Here is an 18,496-nt window from a genome sequence, read left to right on the forward strand (position 1 = left end):
ACAAACACCTAAGAGACTTGTTTGACGGATGTGTCCTGGATGACAAGAAAGCATTCAGACTGAGCTGCACCAGCTAGAAAATGTGCCCAGAAGATGCACTTTAAACATTCTTTAACTAGCAATGAGGTCTTCCATACCACAAAACAGGGCAGAGAACCTGATTTTTTTTTTTTTCTTAACCAGGTTTCCTGGGTGCACGTGAATTTAAAACATGAGCTCACCATTGTTAGAGAAATCTTATGAGCTTGGTCCATGAGTCCGTGAGGACACAGAGCTCAGGGCAAGTCCCAGTCCCTTCTTTGCTAACTTCTCCTCATCCATCGGGGGGTATGGCCTCGGAGGCCGTTCCTCCAGAAAGCCCTGACTTTCCAAAGGCAGCTTTCGATACTCTCCCCGAGCTCTCAGACTCCCTTTGGACTCCTCCCACTGCTGCCGAGATCTATAGTCAACTGATCCAGTTCTACTAGATATAAGCTCAGGTCTCTCCTGCTTGTGCAATTACCTGTTGAACGGATGAATGAATGAATACGGGATAGTCCTTATTTTGCAGATGGGGAAACTGAGGCTTACAGAGAGGTTAAGGCACTCTTCAGAGGTTGCCCAGTATGTGGGGGAGTGTGAATCGTGAACTTTCCGTGCCACCCCACTGCCCCTGCTGTAGCTCTGGGTGGAAGCCACAATATTTCCTCTTGTGGACACTTGCAGTGCCAGGTACCCAGGCGTGACGTACGTGGGAGAGAGCCCAGAAGAGGAGAGAGTAGGGCCGTGTGAGACATCTGCTGAGTCAAAAGGCTCACCCAGGAGCAGGCGGGTGGGGTGAAACCCTCAGGTGACCTTGCTTACTTCCGATGGACAGACACATGACGGGTCAGTGGCTTGACAATGCAGAGTGCACCGGGGCTGCTCCCTGGCCAAGCGGCTGGCAGGAAACAAACTGTGAGGCAGCAGAAGTGGTGGGTAGCGAGAGGCAGAACTTGGATGGGGTGGGTGTTGGATCTGCTCAGCCCCTGACAAGCTCTGTGACCGTGGGCAAGTGACTCAGTCCCTTGGGGCCTTGGTCTCTCGACCTGCAAAAGCCCTTCGTGCAGGCCTGGCCATCGTTAGTATTTTTATTACTGGATTTCTACTCACTGATGTCTGCACCATCATGGCGCGCTGGTCTCGCATTTTCCGAACAATATCCAGTGGGTAAACGGGCAGGTTCCTCTCGATCAGGCACATGGATGTTTCCATGGTGACCAACACACCGGTTCGACCTATCCCAGCACTGGGGGGAAAGGAGCAGAGACGGGATTTGCTCAGACAGCATTTCTGCACAGCCCAGCTCAGCTCCTCGCCAGTTCCCATGCTTACTCAGAGGGAGCTTTCCTCCTCTGACCTTCAAAGAACACAAAACACACGCTCAAGGTGTGCTCTTGAATAGACCGGGGGCTTAAAAATCAACGGGAAGAAACCCACCCTTCCGTGCAAACTCCACCCCCCATCTTATGCGCATCTGCTGTGAGGTCAGTCAGCTGGGAACAGAGGGAAAGATGAGGGAGGGAGTTTGTTCTCCAGTTCTGCGCTGCAGTCACAAGTTTGTCCGGATCTTTTGAATTGTGAAGAAGGAAAGCAAAGAGAGCTTTGTAAAAAGCATATCTAGTCTTGTGGGATTTAGGTGGGCTTGATGCCTGCCAACTTTCTCCAGGCCTTTCCCAAGGAGTATGAGTATTAAAAAAATAGAGCCAACAAGCCACAGTACCTGCAGTGAACTAGGACGGGTTCCCCTTCCACTCTCAGGGACCTCACATAGTTTACAAATTCCAGAAAGTCTGAGGAGTCATCGGGAACGCCGTGGTCTGGCCATGCCACGTACTGGAGATGCGTCACGGTGTGCTCCTCTCCAGTCTGCGAAGAGACAGAGTGGCCTCGCTGAGTTACCTGGATGGTGGGCAGGTGGACAGGAGGACCCTGGCCCCGCTCCGGCCTCCAGCCAGGGAGCTCCTGTCTCCGGACACTCTTCTAGCCACTGGGTACCACCCTGCCACGGCCACTGCCAACTCCTGCCCACCCGCCTTCCATACGCTCCCAAACACCCACTCTCGAGGGTTCCGATGGGACCAACTCCTGCCCGATGTCTCCTCCACCACTTCTGCCCACAGTGGTCTCTTCCCGTTTGCTCCTATGGTACTTACGATTAGGGCCACCCACGTTGGCTCTTTTTTTTTATGGTCAAAAGACACATAACAAGAAGTTTACCATGTTAAACATTATGTACAATTCCTTCCAGAGCCTTTTCATCTTCCCAAACTGAAACACTGTGCCCATTAAACACTAACTTCATTCCCCAGCCACGCAGCCCTGGCGACCACCGTCCTCCTTTCCATCTCTGTGAACTGACTACTCCAGGTACCTCACAGTATTTGACCTTTGGGGTCTGGCTCCTTCCACGCAGCATAATGTCTTCGAGGTTCAACCATGCAGTAGCATGTGTCAGAACTTCCTTCTCTGTAAAGGGGGCCTAGGATTCCATTGTATGAATACACCACATTCTGTTGATCCATTTCTCTGTCAGTGGGCACTTGGGCTGTTTCCACCTGTCGGCTATTGTGAACTATGCTGCTGCGGACACGGGTGCTGGCTCTTTTCCAGGCCGTCTGTACATCTACTGAAATGCCCACCAGCTGAAAACACAGACTGACCTAGAAGTAGAGCGCTACCCGGGCCCACGGTGGATGCTGATTCAGCGCTTGCCTCTAACCCGTGCCCTCCCCTGGACCACTCACCGCCATGCAGTGCTCACCTCGGTGTTCGTGACCAGCATTTCACGGAACACGTAAGCGATGGTGCAGTCCTCCGACTGACAGCGGATGTGAAAGCTGCCGTGTTCCATGACCTCGGGAGGATAGGGCCAGTACTGGTGGCATTTGGTCTGCAAGGGAACCAGCGGGGAGGGGTTAGGCTCGGCTGTGCGGCGGTCCTCGTGGCGGTTACTGGGCAGACGGGTTGGATGTTTGGCCAGAGCCCTCTCACTCGCACCAGGTACTCAGAGCTGCTGGGAGAAGAGAGACGCAGGCGAGGCCACTTTTGGGCTGCGTCTGTTTTGTGAGGGTGGGCGGGGAATCTCCCTTCCTCCCCTGGGCAGCTGGGGGGTGGGGGGGAGGTCAACCCGCCAGGGGCCAGGCCACAGCTCTCACTCCAGCTGGAGCTGGAATTTGAGCACACAGACTTTCCTCCTTCATCATCAGGGTCCAACGGCTGGAGAAACAGGAGAGCCTCCGGCGTGGGGCCTCGACTTAGGAGCGATCTCTACCCGACACCCCCGTCCCTCGGCCCCTTCTCTGCTCTCAACACCCCTTTCTACCTCATCCCTCCTTCGGCGTCCACTCCTCACGGCACAGCCGCTAAGAGCACACCTCTGGGAGCCAGACCGACGTCTGCTACGATCATTTTCTCCTCCACGGTGAGCCCTGTGACCTTGAACCTGCTACTACTTAAGCTCTCTGACTTTCACATTCTTCACCTGAGAGACAGGCCAGCACCTGCTTCCCAGATGGTGACAGAGGCTGGAGAGAGTGGTGTGCAGTGCCAGGCTCACTGCGGGGTGGGGGCAGGTCAGCGGTGACGGTGGCCATTATCATCACTGCTGCCGCAGGCCCCACCAGTGCTTTCGTATACGACTCCTACGGAGCTGACGCGTGCCAGACAGCAGAGGGGGAAACCCGGGCTCAGCAGGATTAAGTGGGCTGCCCCAGGTCCAGGGCTGCTGTGGCTCCCCACGGCCTCTCCCGTTTTCTCTTCCCCCTTCCAAATCCTGAAACGTGTTCCCTAGCAGCCTCACTCCTGCCTCTGGCCTCGAAGCAAAGCTCAGGGCCAAGCTGCCTATCCCATCATACATCCATCGAGTCAAATTCTGACGCATTCAAAACAAATGTTCTCTCCAAGCCTACAGCTGCATCAACTTGGGTAAAAATTACATTTACGTACAGCTGAGAGGGGGTATAAACCAACAGAGGCACGTAATTTAAAAGAGCTTTTCTATTCTTATTTTCAAACGTCACTGCTGAAAAGGCGGCGTTAAGAGTTTACTTGTAAACCGTACACCTGGGTATTTTGGTTAGTGGCCACTTCCCAGCTTCTCCAAGACACGAAGGACTGCTGTCCACAGAACCCGAGGCAGAGCCAACACCCAGCAGGCCTGCATCTGCTTCCTTATCTGTGGGGGTGTAGCTGTCTGCTGCAGGCTCCCAAGGGTCCTGCCCCCAGGACAGCTGATGGCAAGCTTCGCTCTGAAGCGACGAGCCCGTGCAGGGCTGAGCCACAAATACCTCTATTTCCAGAGACTCCCAGTGAATCTGACCAGAACTGGACTCTCTTTACTCCTTGATCAAATTTAGATTTTAGGTCTATTTGGATCTCTAAGCACTGGGGGTGTAGCAGAAAGAACAAGAAGTTTCTGCACATCCTGAGTTTCCCTCCTGGTTGATAAGTTCCACTAATTTGCAATCCTGGGCAAGGTACTTCGCTTCTCTGAACCTCAGTTTTGGCCGTACTGTGCGGCTGGGAGGATCTTAGTTCCCCGACCAGGGATCGAACCCAGGCCCCCTGCGGTGGAAGCTCGGAGTCCTAACCACTGGACTGCCAGGGGATTCCCTAATGCCTACTATCTTGATCAGTATATGCTAAGCACTAAATGGTGCTTTTTATGGACATTATTTTATCTGGGTCTCCAAACAATCTTATGAGGTAGATACCATCATTGTCTCTGTTTTGCATAAGAGTAAACTGAGGCTCAGAGAGTGAATCCACTTGTGTCAGACCCTACATATAGGAAATGGAGCATATATAGATGTAAAAAATAATTTTTCCCCCAGAAGAAACATCCTTGATGGGAAGGGAAGGAGAAGACCCTTTCAATGGAAAGACTATATACCTCTATACCTCTGTTTCCTCTTGGAGGAAACCCATGGACCTGAAGGGAGAACACAATGGAAAACGTTTTAGGTCGGAATGAAAAGAGGGAGAAATGAAAGCTATTCTGTGGCAGGAGCGCCTCACTGACCACTGGCCCCTGGGCAAGGCTTCCAGCACCTACAGACGTGAGCGCAGCACAGAGCGGCGATGGGGACCCCGCCAGCTATTCGCCTGTGGGGAGGCTCACCCCACAAAATGCAGAATAGGGGAGAAAGCAACCGGGACATGCCAAGAACTTCATCTCTCGGAAGAAGTAGGGGACAGAGCTGCTGGCCTGGAGTGACTGACTCCTAATCAGGAGGAACTCAGGGGGGTGGTGAGGACCAGATAAGGGACCTCAGGATAAAGGGCTCAGGTCACCTGAGCGTTTGTAACAGGAGAGGGAGGAAACACGTAGCCTGGATTTGAGAACAGGTTTCCAACCATTGATAAACAACAGAGGTAAGTTCCCAGGGCCAGAGCTTACGAAGGGAATGCCCTGACTCGTGGGAGATGGGAATCTCTAACCCGATGGAACCAGCCGGAAGGGGTTCCATTAGGAAGAAAGGGCTGGGAAACCAACCAACCCACCAGGTTACATGGAGACCTTGGAGGAGCTCAGGTTCAGAGCGGACTCCGATCAGGACAAAACAGGAGGGCCAGGACCTACAAGGGCAGCCAGTGGAAGTGAGGCCTCCTGGATGGAAGAAAGGGCCTTTTCTCCTGAGCTGGAACAGGCAGAATGAGGGGAAGAAGGGACTGCCATCGGGGCAGGTGTCTGTCACTAACCACGCCCACTGGCGCTCTCTTTTCTCCAAGGAGAACAATGATCTTGCAGCTGGGAAGGGCCGAGCCAACATTGAAGGGGAAGGAGCAGCCCAACACAGGTGAGGAGAGCTCCTGGCTGCCCCATGGGTTCAGGTGTTGGCTCGCAGGAGTTGCAGCACCACTGAAAGACCTCATGAGCTCTGAGAGTAGCACCTCCATGGGCAGTTTCTGAGAAAACCTGGAGTATCCACGTTCCCCAGAGTCACAGAACAGGCAGGCAAACGTGGCACAGTTTCATATGGGGAGATTCTGCAGACAACAAGGCCGATGTCTTGTCATCTATAACATACCACAATGGCCCAGATCAAGGCCTGCAAAGTGTGGGATTTGGTAGGAGGCTAGGAGGAGATGGGGCTCTGTACTAAACGGCATAGAACCACACGGTGGGAAAGTGGGTTTTTCCACGTATGCCATAGAGAGTTTCTCAGTTGGGGTCCAGGATAGCTTTAAGATTATCTTCCTAGTACTTTAACTCTCTTTTTAGGAGACAGCACATGAGTGTGTGGGCAAGCACGCCTTGGGTTCACAGCCTGGAAGGCAAGAATATTTATTTAGACTTTAAAAACATTGTCTTGTGGTTTTTGCATTTTTACACATACCTTCTTTTTATGGCAATAAAGTGATACTGGGCTTCCATTTCAGATATATATTTCAAAGGAAATTTTTTTTTTTTTGTGATACGTGGGCCTCTCACTGTTGTGGCCTCTCCCGTTGCGGAGCACAGGCTCCGGACGCGCAGGCCCAGCGGCCATGGCTCACGGGCCCAGCCGCTCCGCGGCACGTGGGATCTTCCCAGACCGGGGCACAAACCCGTGTCCCCTGCATCGGCAGGCGGACTCTCAACCACTGCGCCACCAGGGAAGCCCCAAAGGAAATTTTTTAAAGCAAAAAAAGGTGAGCCAATTTGAAGAATCATAATAAATAATACTACAGTAATAGTACAGCCCCGGCAACAACTAAGGTGTACTCAAACTACTATTACTGCTAGCTAGCATCTGTATAATATTTACTGTGTGCCGAGCACTGTTCCAAGAAAGCTGCCTGTATTAACTCATTCAGTTACCCCACAAATCGACGATCGGTGTCATTATTATTCCATTTTACGTAGAGGTTCTGCAGGTTTCCTAAGCCACACAGGTAGGAAGGGACCGAGCAGGGATTCGAATTCAGGAAGCATGGCCCTAGCATCTGCCCTCTTACCCAGGACACCACGGAACAAGATGGGTGCAGGCGCTCCAGAAAAAGAGAGAGGACAGGATAGGACTGTGAGCCAGCTGGAGTTCCCTAAGTTCAAAATAGGTCCCAGTAGTTTCACTGCCTTTCCAAAACAAGATTAGAAAATCACACATGCATACAAAACCGGAATATAAACAAAAATTAAAAATAGGCAAAAACAAGATTTCCAGACAAGGAGATGAGGTGATGTTATAGACCTGCTGCCTGGTGGTTTCAGCAAAGCTTCTGAGAGTTCTCACGGTAACCAGGCAGACAAGATGGAGAGACGGCCAGGGCTGGAAGCAGAGCTGAGAGAACGAGCACCTGCTCCCCGAAGAGTGCCCTCAACGCCTCTGACTCACAGTATTCTAGAAGGAGATTTCTACTGCTTCTTGAGGGCCTTTACATTTTTTAAATGGTGACTTATGTGAAGAGAAGAGATTCTGATCGAGACCGTGAGTGACAAGAAGCTAAGGGTGAGAGCCAACACAGAGAATGACAGATGGAAAGCCCAAGGAGCCCAAGCGCACGCGGAAGGCCAGATCCGACGGCTCATCCTCCCAGGGATGATAATCATGGCCACACAGACACACAGTAGCTAATGTCTGCTGGACACCTGCGACAGGCAGCTCTCTAGGCTTTTCACATATATCGTCTTAGTCTTCACAAACCCTCCAAGGCGGCACTAGTATCTGCAGTTTATATTCAGGGAAGCTGAGGGTCAGAGAGGTTAAATAACTTGCTCGAGAAGAACGTGTTCTGAACCCAGATCGTCTGGCTCCAGAGCCCCACCAGCGTGCTGCATGTAGGTTTCCGGAGTCAAATGCTTGAGTACAAAATGGGGAAACTGGCTAACAGCACCACTGAGACAAAGACCAGACAATTTTTGCTGACCGCCACCTTAATGGAAGTCGAGGGTTATTTTCACATATCTGAAAGGGCATTGCATAGAAGAGAAGGGTAACTTATTACTGAGTCTTCCAGGTAAGAGAAGCAGGTGGGGTGGTGGTTCAAAGTGACGTGGATTTCAGCGTGTCGTAAAGAGGGATTTTTAAAAAAATCAGAGCCGAGTACTCATGGATGGACCCTGGAAGTGTTTTAGCCAAGGCGGGGAGCCATCTGCCTGGGACAACCTGTGTGAAAGCCCTCTGCAATCCACGGGTCTCTCTAGAACTAGTAGGAATACTTATTTTGCTGTTTTGGGTGAGAGGGTAGCCTGATCTCCTCAAACATACTATCCATTCCAATCCTGTATTCTGACTTTCAGCACAGCTCAATTCTGAGCTACTTACCAAAGAGAGGCCTGGGAGGAAGTGGCACAAAGATCATTCAAAATAGGTGGTTCAAAATTGCTTTATCTTTGATTTTGGAATGTGTTTCTGGATAAACATTTCATAATGAAGATACCCAGATGCAGGCAGAAGTTAGAGAACTCATGCTGCACAGTATCCCTTGCACACTGACTTCTGTTATATCATCAGCGATCTGTTCCTATGGAAAATGCACGTCAGGCTGAGCACAGCAGGGTGCCCATCACTCTCCTAATTAAGCCCTTCTCACCTCTTTTTTGTATCAGGTTTTGCTGCAACACAAGCAGAGGTTGACAGAGGTCATTTCTTCTACTTTTTATGGCCATTGGGAACCTGGCACTCACACTGCTCTTCTCAGGACCAGCACTTGTCCTGGGTGGGTAAGGCCACGGCTAAAACAGGGGTTCTTGGACAGGTAAGGCAAGGTGAAGAGCCTTCCTGCTTGTTATAATGGATCGGAGGCAGGAATGGAAGGGGCTGTCTGATCACTCCTTAGCTTGGAAAGGCCAGGGAGTGGGCAGGAAAAGTGCTGAGCTTCCAGTCACTGGAGGTATCCATCAGTAGCTCTGTACAGGAGATTTATGGGTCACATAGGGGCTGGACCGGGTGACATTTCATTAAGACCTTTTCCAGCTCTGAAATTCACGTTCTGCAGAGCACAGTGTGACATGCACACTTCTGAATTGGAGATCAAGCCACTTACCCGCCCTCGCTCTGTGAGAGTGGTCAACATGACGATGAGTGACAACTTCTGATCCCAGACTACCTGCCAAAATTGTGCACAGGTATGTGGCAGGGGTCCCTGAGCGGCAATGTACTTGTTCACAAGGTTAGCAGCAGGAATTTCCATCTGGCAAGAGATTGTTAAGGCATTAGAATCCGTTACTGCCACAAGGTGGACAGGGAACTTGATCTTACATTCTTTCACTTAGTGACTGTCATCACACCAGAATAACATCTCTATCAATTTTTGGCCAATAAGAATAATCAAAGAAAAAGCTACTCTCAGAAATGCTTCAAAGGGACTTCCCTGGCGGTCCAGTGGTTAAGACTTCACGCTACCACTGCAGGGGGCGCAGGTGCAATCCCTGGTCTGGGAACTAAGATCCCACAAGCCATGCGGCCAAAAAAAAAAAAAGCTTCAAATGCTAGTATTTAACAGTAATACTAGCATTAGATATTTAAGATAAAACTATATGATAGTCAATAGGCGATAATCAGAAGTGGACCTACGAGATGGAAAAGAGTTTAAATGACCTTCACCGCTGCATCCTAAATATAGTCAATATTGGGTAACTGCATTTTCAGCAACACATGCCAATCCTCATGCTTACATCTTTCCCTATGCAGGGTTTTCTATCAAAATATTTATTTTCTTTGAAGCATAAGCCATACAGGCTTATCCCACCAACTGCTGTTCCACTTTGCTTTCTGCACGGCTGCCAATGTTTGTGCCACTGAGTCGATCAGTCTCCCTCCCAGCCCCAGCTTTACTGAGGTATAACTGACAAATAAAAACTGTATATATTTAAGGTGTACAACATGATGGTTTGATATATGTATACACTGTGAAATGATTCCTAGAGTCGAGTTCATGAACACATCACCTCACAAGGTTACCATCTGAGTTGATTAATGCTAGATGTCAAAATGTTTTCAACTGTCCTCAGTGTCCCTCTCCCACTCTGCTCTCCTTTTGCTTCTAAACTAAGTCTTTTCTATGAAAGAACACTCAGAACTGGCTGAGCTTTGGAGCGGCACTGTGATTCACTCATTCTTAGATGGGAAAGGTAAATGGAGGTGCCCAACTCATGGTTTGGTTGGTGCTTGGGTTAAGGGCTTCCTCAGCCCTGGTCTCAGCCAGTCCCCACTGCATGGTCTTAGCAGCCCCACCATTTCTGATGCTCTGCTTGCAGGACACCAGGAATATTGAAGTGAGGGTCAATGAATCCCACAGATGCTTTTGAATAAGTAGAATCACTGATCAGATCCATTCTTGCTGGTTGTTCTTGATATCATGCTATAACCTGAGAACTTGAAAAGTCATCTGTTCATTTAGATCAGAGGTTGGTAAGTTATGGGCTGAAGGCCAAATTTAACTGCCACTTTGCAAGCCTAAGGTGTTTTTTTGTGTTTTCACATGGTTGCATTTTTTTCTTTTTTTTTTTTGCGGTACGCGGGCCTCTCACTGTTGTGGCCTCTCCCGGACCGGGGCACGAACCCGTGTCCCCCGCATCAGCAGGCTGACTCCTAACCACTGCGTCACCAGGGAAGCCTTCACATGGTTGCATTTTAAACGGCTATATAAGTACCTAATTAATATCTCAATTTTGTCTCTTGGCTTGCAGAGACCAAAATATTTATTATCTGGCCCTCTACAGAAGAAGTGTGCTGACCCCTGGTTTAGATAAAGAAACTGAGGTTCAGAGAGGCTAAGTTGCCCAACATGCATTTTCAGAGTGAAATGAATGTTTTCCCCACAACATGTGAAATCTTTTACCTTTTGTTTTTGGGTTATATGCCCAGAGGTGGTCTTATTTTTCTTATTTTTAGGCAGGATGTAACGACATGGGGGAAAAACACAGAAAGTTACAAACATACCAATGGCCAAAACAACAGAACACCTAAATGTCTGCAGTTGAGGACAGAAGGCATGTGGATGATGGAGTCAGAGACACAGAATCTGAGTTTTGGTCTCCCCTTCCGTTAGCTTTGTGACTTTTCAAATTATTAAATGTCTCTGAACCTTAGTTTCATCCTCTGTAAAATAAGACTATTTTGCCTTCCCTCAACGGCTGCTGTGGTGATGAAATGAGGGAGTGAACGGGAGAGCACTTCGCCAACTGCAAAGCACCTCACACACCACTGTCACGCTTGTTGCAGTGATTAATGTGCTTTTTCTCACGATCCAGATTTTTAACTTACGTTCACGTAACTCGCATTAATATAATCTTCGTTTCTCTGCAATAATACCCGGGTGGTGTCATCTGTGGGGAGAGCAAGACACTTACTGATTATTCCTAGTGTTATTTTTATCGCACCGAGTAAACAAGAGTTCAGTTCCCAGCCCCATCTGCAGCTCTCGCCTCATTAGCATAAACACTATTCCCCAACTGTTCAGAGTTTGAAATGGCTGCAGTAAAGACGGTGGTGTTTACAGACACACTGAAAATCGTTCCAGAATACCAGACAATCTGTTTTAAAAAGGGAAACATCATCTCAGTGTGTGTGTGGTAGCGGGGAGGAGGTATTCACGCCGGATACTCACAAGGCAATACATCTTTATATCGGTTTTTGTCCAAATTTTGAGGCAGCTTTGCAAATGTGATGGCCAAACCGGGCTTCTTTCTGTAGAGTTGCTAAATGACAAATAGAGAAGTAAAAAAAAAGAAAAAAAACATTGCAAAAAACAGCTATGGAGAGAGTGTGAAAATATACTTCATCAGTAAAGTTTACCAGTCACAGCACCAAAATCTTAACATTTAACAGTGATTTTATATATTAAGAGAAAAATCTTCCCAATAAGAAATTCTACAATCCCCTGAGAAACTGACTAAATTCTTCAATAATGTTTTTTTTAACATGATGATCTTTGAGGAAAAGTCATAAGAAGGGGTGTGAGTCACAGATAATGGATCACAGTAAGTAAAACCTCATCTTTATGACAATTATTTGACAAGAGCTAAAAGCAAGTAGAGAAAAAGAAAGAATTCTGACTAAAAATTAAATGGAAATCATTTACATTAGTCTAAAAACACTTCCCTCCAATTTAATAGAGTGAACCATACTCTTTGCTAAGAACAAGAGCATTTCATTTCATTCATTTCAGAAGTATACTCCCACAGTAAAAACATTTATTCCAATACATGGTAAACTTCATTTAAACATTCATTTAAAGAGGTATTTCCCTATACATGCAATCATTAGTGAATAATTCAGTTAAAACCATCTTTGCATATTTACAAGCATGTGTTAGACACATTCGTACTGTACCTGATGTGCTGCTGACAACAGCTCTGTAAGAGGTATTAATAGTATTCTTATTTTTTAAGTGAGAGGCAGAGATTAAATGCTTTGCTCAAGATTAAAACCAGAGGCTGAACCCAGATCTGACACCAATGCTTGAGTTTTTTTCTTTGAAGTGACATTTTATTGAGGTATGACTGACATGTAAAAAGTGGTATATAGTTAACGTACAACTCGATGAGTTTGGGGATAAGTATACGCCCATAAAACCATCACCACCATAAAGGCGTAAGATACATTCATCCCCTCTCAAGGTTTCCCCTTGCCCTTTTGAGTTTTCTTTTCTATACAACTGTGTCCCTCCACTTCAAACTAGAGTGTGAAACACTATTCACCAGTGGATTTTAGTTAACTTTATGGGAATTTAAAAACAACTTTTTTTTTCAGTGTTGGAAGTGATTTTTTTTTTTTTTGCAGAAAATTTAAGAAATTCAGACTAATATAAAGAAAAAAGTTACCGGTAATTTCACAACCCTGAGATGATCTGTTTTTTAAAAAATTTTATTTATTTATTTTGACTGCATTGGGTCTTCGTTGCTGCGGGCAGGCTTTCTCTAGTTGCGGCGAGCGGGGGCTACTCTTCGTTGCAGTGAGCGGGCTTCTTATTGCTGTGGCTTCTCTTGTTGCGGAGCATGGGCCCTAGGCGCAGGGGCTTCAGTAGTTGCGGCACGTGGGCTCAGCAGTTGTGGTGCATGGGCTTAGTTGTTCCACGGCATGTCAGATCTTTCAAGACCAGGGCTAAAAGCCGTGTCCCCTGCATTGGCAGGCGGATTCTTAACCACTGCGCCACCAGGGAAGCCCTGAGATGACCTTCTTCAGCTATCTTCTCCAGCTTTTTTTTTCACACACACACGTATACAAACATATGTAATTATATATGTAAACACATAAAATATACAGATATCACTATGTTTTTAAAAACAAAAAATGAGACTGACATTTATTAGCACTTTCCATATTATGTTCTATAGAACCCAAGTATTCTGAAAGAAGCTACTAGGTATTGCTTAGAAAAAGTTTCAAGGTCAAGGAAATTTGGGAAATGCTACAAGTCACCTTATGTTCTATGAATCTCTAAGACGACAAGTCCTGTAGTGCATAACCTTATTAAATTCTGATTAGCTAAGCATTTCTCAAGCTAATTTGGCCATGGAGGATCTCACGTCTCACAAGACATGTCCTGGGAAATACCACTATAATTTTGAAGGCTGTTTTCCCCACTTATTATACAGTGTCTAGTTCCCTGTGTCATTTAAATACTTGAAGTATTCTCTATACACATGATTTTTACTGGCTCAATAATCTATAAGGTTTTCATAGTTTAACTTTTATTCTACTTCTTGATTAGACTGTTTTCAATTTTTTGCTACTATAAACTCCCAGGAACAGAATTACTGCATTAAAGCATATTTTTGAGGACTTTGATACACACACACACACACACACACACACACACACACACACACACACAAAATGGAGTTGCCCTCCAGGGGTGTATGAGAATGGTTAGTCCACCAAATTGCAGCCAGTATCATCAACTAAAATGTGTTTACAATTTGAATAGGGAGGTGGAACAATGTCTTTCCCTGTATATTTTTGCAAATTGTATTTCTTGCTTTATAAACCAGCCTCTGTTGGTCTGTTTTTTCTCTTATTAGTTCTTTTATTAAACAAATTGCACAGAAATCACCAGGAGAGAATTAGCATAGACATTTTTGGTAATGATAATTATGTTATGTCTCATGCATTTTCCAAATGTTCAGAATTTCCAATCTTTCCCTAGGCTCAACTATTAATCATCTTTACAATTTCAGTTCATAACAACCAAGTAGCCACTAAGCAACTTCTTAAAGGTCTGGGAGCTTTAATAAACTCTCTGGGCTCCTTCTTAAAATAAATTCATGATTTATTAGAAGTTTTGGTTTGATTCTGGGAGGAGGAGAATATCTGAGTCAAATTCCCTAAATGAAAATTTGGTTCTAACTGACTAACTGCATAGAAGTGAAATTCAATTGAGTGAATATAACCAGTAAAGCTAACCTGGAGGTAAAAAGTTTTTCTTTTCCAAATAACAAAAGCGTAGGGCCTCCCTGGTGCTGCAGTAGTTGAGAATCTGCCTGCCAATGTAGGGGCCACAAGTTCGAGCCCTGGTCTCGGAAGATCCCACATGCCGCAGAGCAACTAGGCCCTCGAGCCACAACAACTGAGCCTGCACTCTAGAGCCCAGGAGCCACAACTACTGAGCCCATGTGCTGCAACTATTGAAGCCCGAACGCCTAGAGCCTGAGCTCCGCAACAAGAGAAGCCACCGCAATGAGAGCCTGCACACCGCAACAAAGACCCAACGCACCAAAAAAAAAACACCAAAAGTGTAAATGTAATCAACTTGAGATGGTCTAGCGGAAGAGCATAGATCTAGCAAAAGGCTTTAATCACAACAAGGATATGAATGTATCTCAGCAGTAATGATCTGTTGATAGGATTGTAAAGTATTAAAAATAAAATACAAAATAAAGTACTATAGCACTGTCCTCAAATTTTTAAATATGCACACCCTGGGCTTTATCTGACAGAAATGCACAAAGATACATATCAAAGAAATTTATTGGTGGCAAAATATTTTCTTTGGCAGAAAACTGGAAACAGCCTGAATATTTCCCAACAGGGAAAAGTGTTGACTTAAATTCTGATATAGTTATACCACAAAATTATGTGCAAGTAATAGAATAAGATAGACTACAAGTACAGATTCCACTCATCTATTTAAGTGAAAAATGCAAGTCACAGAATAATACAGTGGTGATCCCATTTCTACACATAACAGCATACGCACAATGTGTATATAACATATGTGTGTGCACTTATGTATGTGTGTGTATAAAATATATTTGCAAGATCACTGGAACAAGTATGCAAGGATACACACCAAATTATTATCTGTAAATTACAACAGAGAGAGAAGCTAAAGGAGACGGGGGTCAGAAAACAATTAATTTTACTTTGGCTATTTCTGAATTACTTGAATTATTACAACATGAATTTTTAAAAATTCAAATGACTGGGGACTTCCCTGGTGGCACAGTGGTTAAGAATCTACCTGCCAATGCAGGGGACACGGGTTCCAGCCCTGGTCTGGGAAGATCCCACATGCCGTGTGCCACAACTACCGAGCCTGCATGCTGCAACTACTGAAGCCCGTGTGCCTAGAGTCTGTGCTCTGCAACAAGAGAAGCCACCGCAATGTGAAGCCCATGCACCACAACAACAGCAATGAAGACTGAACGCAGCCAAAAATAAATAAATAAATAAATAAATTTATATAAAAAATTCAAATGACTGAAGTGAGAAAAAGAACTACAGAGTCCGCCTGCCAATGCAGGGGACACGGGTTTGTGCCCTGGTCCGGGAAGATCCCACATGCCGCGGAATGGCTAGGCCCGTGAGCCATGGCCGCTGAGCCTGCGCTCCGCAATGGGAGAGGCCGCAACGGTAAGAGGCCCGCGTACCGCAAAAATAATAAAAAAAAAAGAACTACAACAAAAGAAATATATATATAAAATTAAAAATTTTTTACAAAAAGTTGGGTGAATAAAGCTAAGTTTTTTTTTTTTTTTTTTTTGCCTTTAGAAGGGTTGACAACACACTCATTTTTATGCCTGCCTTGTCAAGGCTAACACTGAACCCTATTCCCACTGAATTGCTTCAGTGCTATTCACACACTTAGTTTCTGAAGGTGTTAGCAGTTGGTTTTCAAGTTCTTTCAATTTATGGACTCTTCTCCAGACCTTGTGAGCTGCATGGCAGGCTGGGTGTGAAAACACTGCCCAGAGAAGGGTGGTCCGGAGTAGACAGTGATGTGCTGGAAACACAGGTATATCTTTCTGGAAGGATCAGGGATGGGAGGTAATGAGCTGTTATGAAGACTATTATATTAGCCAGAAATTGAGAAAAGGCTCTTTCAAGAACTGCTCATTGGAATGACACAGTTTGCTTTGTTCATTCTTGGGCTAAAGGTATGTGACGCAGGCAAGAGCTCCTAGTCTTTAAGGTCCCTTAAATTCTGCCCTAGAATGAGAGCAATCCGGAGGCTGGAGAAGGTCACAGGGACAGAGGGTTATAAGATCACTTAGTTTTATTAAAATCTTAATTTTTATGTCCTCATATGCTTTGTTCTCATCATATCAGAGTGTAGTTCTAAGCAGCTGTGAGCGTAAGGGTGAATTATAAGAAGATCAGCTGAGAGGGTTTGCAATGGAACAACCGTATTTAAATTGCAGCATCGGTATCACCGGCTCTGGCCTCTAAAGACAAAAACTGAACGGTGGGAGCTGGAGTTGACCAGCACAGTTCGGGGATGGAAAAGACATACAGTTTTCCAGTTTAAACTTTCCTCCTTTGAAAAAATCATCTAAAAGTAGAGAGAGGGCATCAGGAGATGACTCTGATCTCCTCAGACTTTTGGCCCAACCAAAGATGTGAACCCTTGCTCACATCGCTCAGATAAAGGCTTTGGACACTCAGTTGGCTCCATCCAGTGGATGCTGGCAAGGGCTGGCACAGTGGAAGCAAGCACCCCATCAACTGCACAACCAGATGAAGGGGGAATTCTCACTGGAGTTCTTGAAGACTGAGAACCCAAGAAGGGGGAAGAAAAAAGGAAAAGACAAAAAAAAAAAAAAAAGAAAAAGAAAATGGAGGGACTGGAAGGGACAATGAGTAAGGAGAGCAAATAGTAGAAACGGACTCCCTCTCATGCCCTTGGCAATAACCCAGAGTGTAGCGCAGGGCAACGACTTTCAAAACAGCTATTTACTGTGCTTTCTGTATCAAGCACTAAACTGTGGTCTCCATGAAGGCAGGTGTCTTGTTTGTTCTGTTCACCACCATAAACCCTAGGCCAGCATTGTGCCTGGTACATAGTAGGTGCTAAATAAAATGTTTAGAGTCGAGGAATAACGGGATCTGCTGCTGTGGACAAAGGGGACAAAGCACTTGAGTAAAGCAGGACGAGAGGTGGCATGGAGGCATGTAACTAAGCTAAGGGTAGCCCGTTTTTCATGAAGGCCTCGAGAGGTTGTCCTCCACTTTGCAGACATAAGAACAACTTACTGCTCACGGACAGCTCGTCCACACTGGGGACTTCCACTTTCCCTTGTACCTGACAGACCCAGTCAGGGAGCAAGGACACTGCTGACGGGGTACTCAGAGTTTCTCTCTACCTTCCTGTAAAGGTTTGCTGAAATGAACTGACATTGTTGCTGGCAATCTGGGGACTTTCAATAGTGCTACTTTATTATTATTTTTAACAGTGCTACTTTAAATCACAGTACCAAATGCAGATCCCAGTGCTGGCATACTCAAGTATTCTTGCAGCGTCCCTTTCACAGATAAATACTTGACAATGAGGTGGGGTGGCAATTCCTTTATATTGGTCCCCGGCACTTGAAATGTAAAGGCCACTCACGTGGTCATTCCAAAGCCCGCAGTTTGCTCCCTGTATTCCAAGTGTTATACTTGATAATGTCTGCCTTTCTTAAAAGAAAAAAAAAATTTGAAAAATTAAAAAAAAACTTTTAGTATGAGCTCTGATCTTGAAGGTACACCTACGTGTGTAAGTCTTCAGCTGCCTTTGTCCTTCCAAATCAACTTTTATAATGATCACAGCGACCAGTAAGTCACCTGTTTTGACAGGAATGGATGTTTCTTACAGTGGATGATGTAGGAGTGGGTTCCGGAGAAACAGTGGTCAGAAGAGAGAAAAAGATGGCTTCTGGTTTTGGCAAAGAGGGAAGATGCTGAGGTGGGAGGGGCGGGGTATCCGAGTTTGACTTGACCTCTGGTGGAGCCTTGTAGCCACTGCTCTAACTCGTCGGTCCTGAGAGGTGGGAGGATAAATGTTTCTCATTTTCTATCAACAGCATTCCACAAGTCTCCAAAGAGCTTGCAAGGCCATTGGATGAGGCTGAGCACAAGGGGCCTTTGCTTGCTGGGAAACCAGTTCTCAAAGGACAGTTAACATCATCACTTAGCTTTTATCTAGCACTGTCTATACCAAATGCACACCCTTTCCCTTGCCTAAACGGAAGGCTCAACTCGGAAAAAGCATGAAATGAGCCACAAATTACTCTCAGGAAGGAAGGACCCTGGGGCTGAGGCAACGAGTTCTTTAGAGGAGGAGAGCATCC

The 18,496-nt window shown here is 46.1% G+C and overlaps 1 protein-coding gene across 6 annotated transcripts in view; it reads right to left on the minus strand.

Moving 5' to 3' along the window:
- Positions 1-18,496, minus strand: part of PTPN3 (protein tyrosine phosphatase non-receptor type 3) — a 109,838-nt gene that overhangs the window by 4,654 nt on the left and 86,688 nt on the right. For all 6 annotated transcript variants that reach the window (XM_079928028.1, XM_079928025.1, XM_079928026.1 and 3 more), the window contains 6 exons: positions 11,554-11,644; positions 11,211-11,272; positions 8,989-9,135; positions 2,783-2,911; positions 1,742-1,887; positions 1,132-1,267 (listed from right to left, as the gene is read on the minus strand). In XM_079928028.1, the coding sequence (XP_079784154.1) occupies positions 1,132-1,267; positions 1,742-1,887; positions 2,783-2,911; positions 8,989-9,135; positions 11,211-11,272; positions 11,554-11,644 (711 nt within the window). The remainder of the gene's footprint in view (positions 1-1,131; positions 1,268-1,741; positions 1,888-2,782; positions 2,912-8,988; positions 9,136-11,210; positions 11,273-11,553; positions 11,645-18,496) is intronic.

The sequence above is a fragment of the Stenella coeruleoalba genome (genome assembly GCF_951394435.1).
Source record: "Stenella coeruleoalba genome assembly, chromosome: 7".
NCBI classification, from domain to species: Eukaryota; Metazoa; Chordata; class Mammalia; order Artiodactyla; family Delphinidae; genus Stenella; species Stenella coeruleoalba.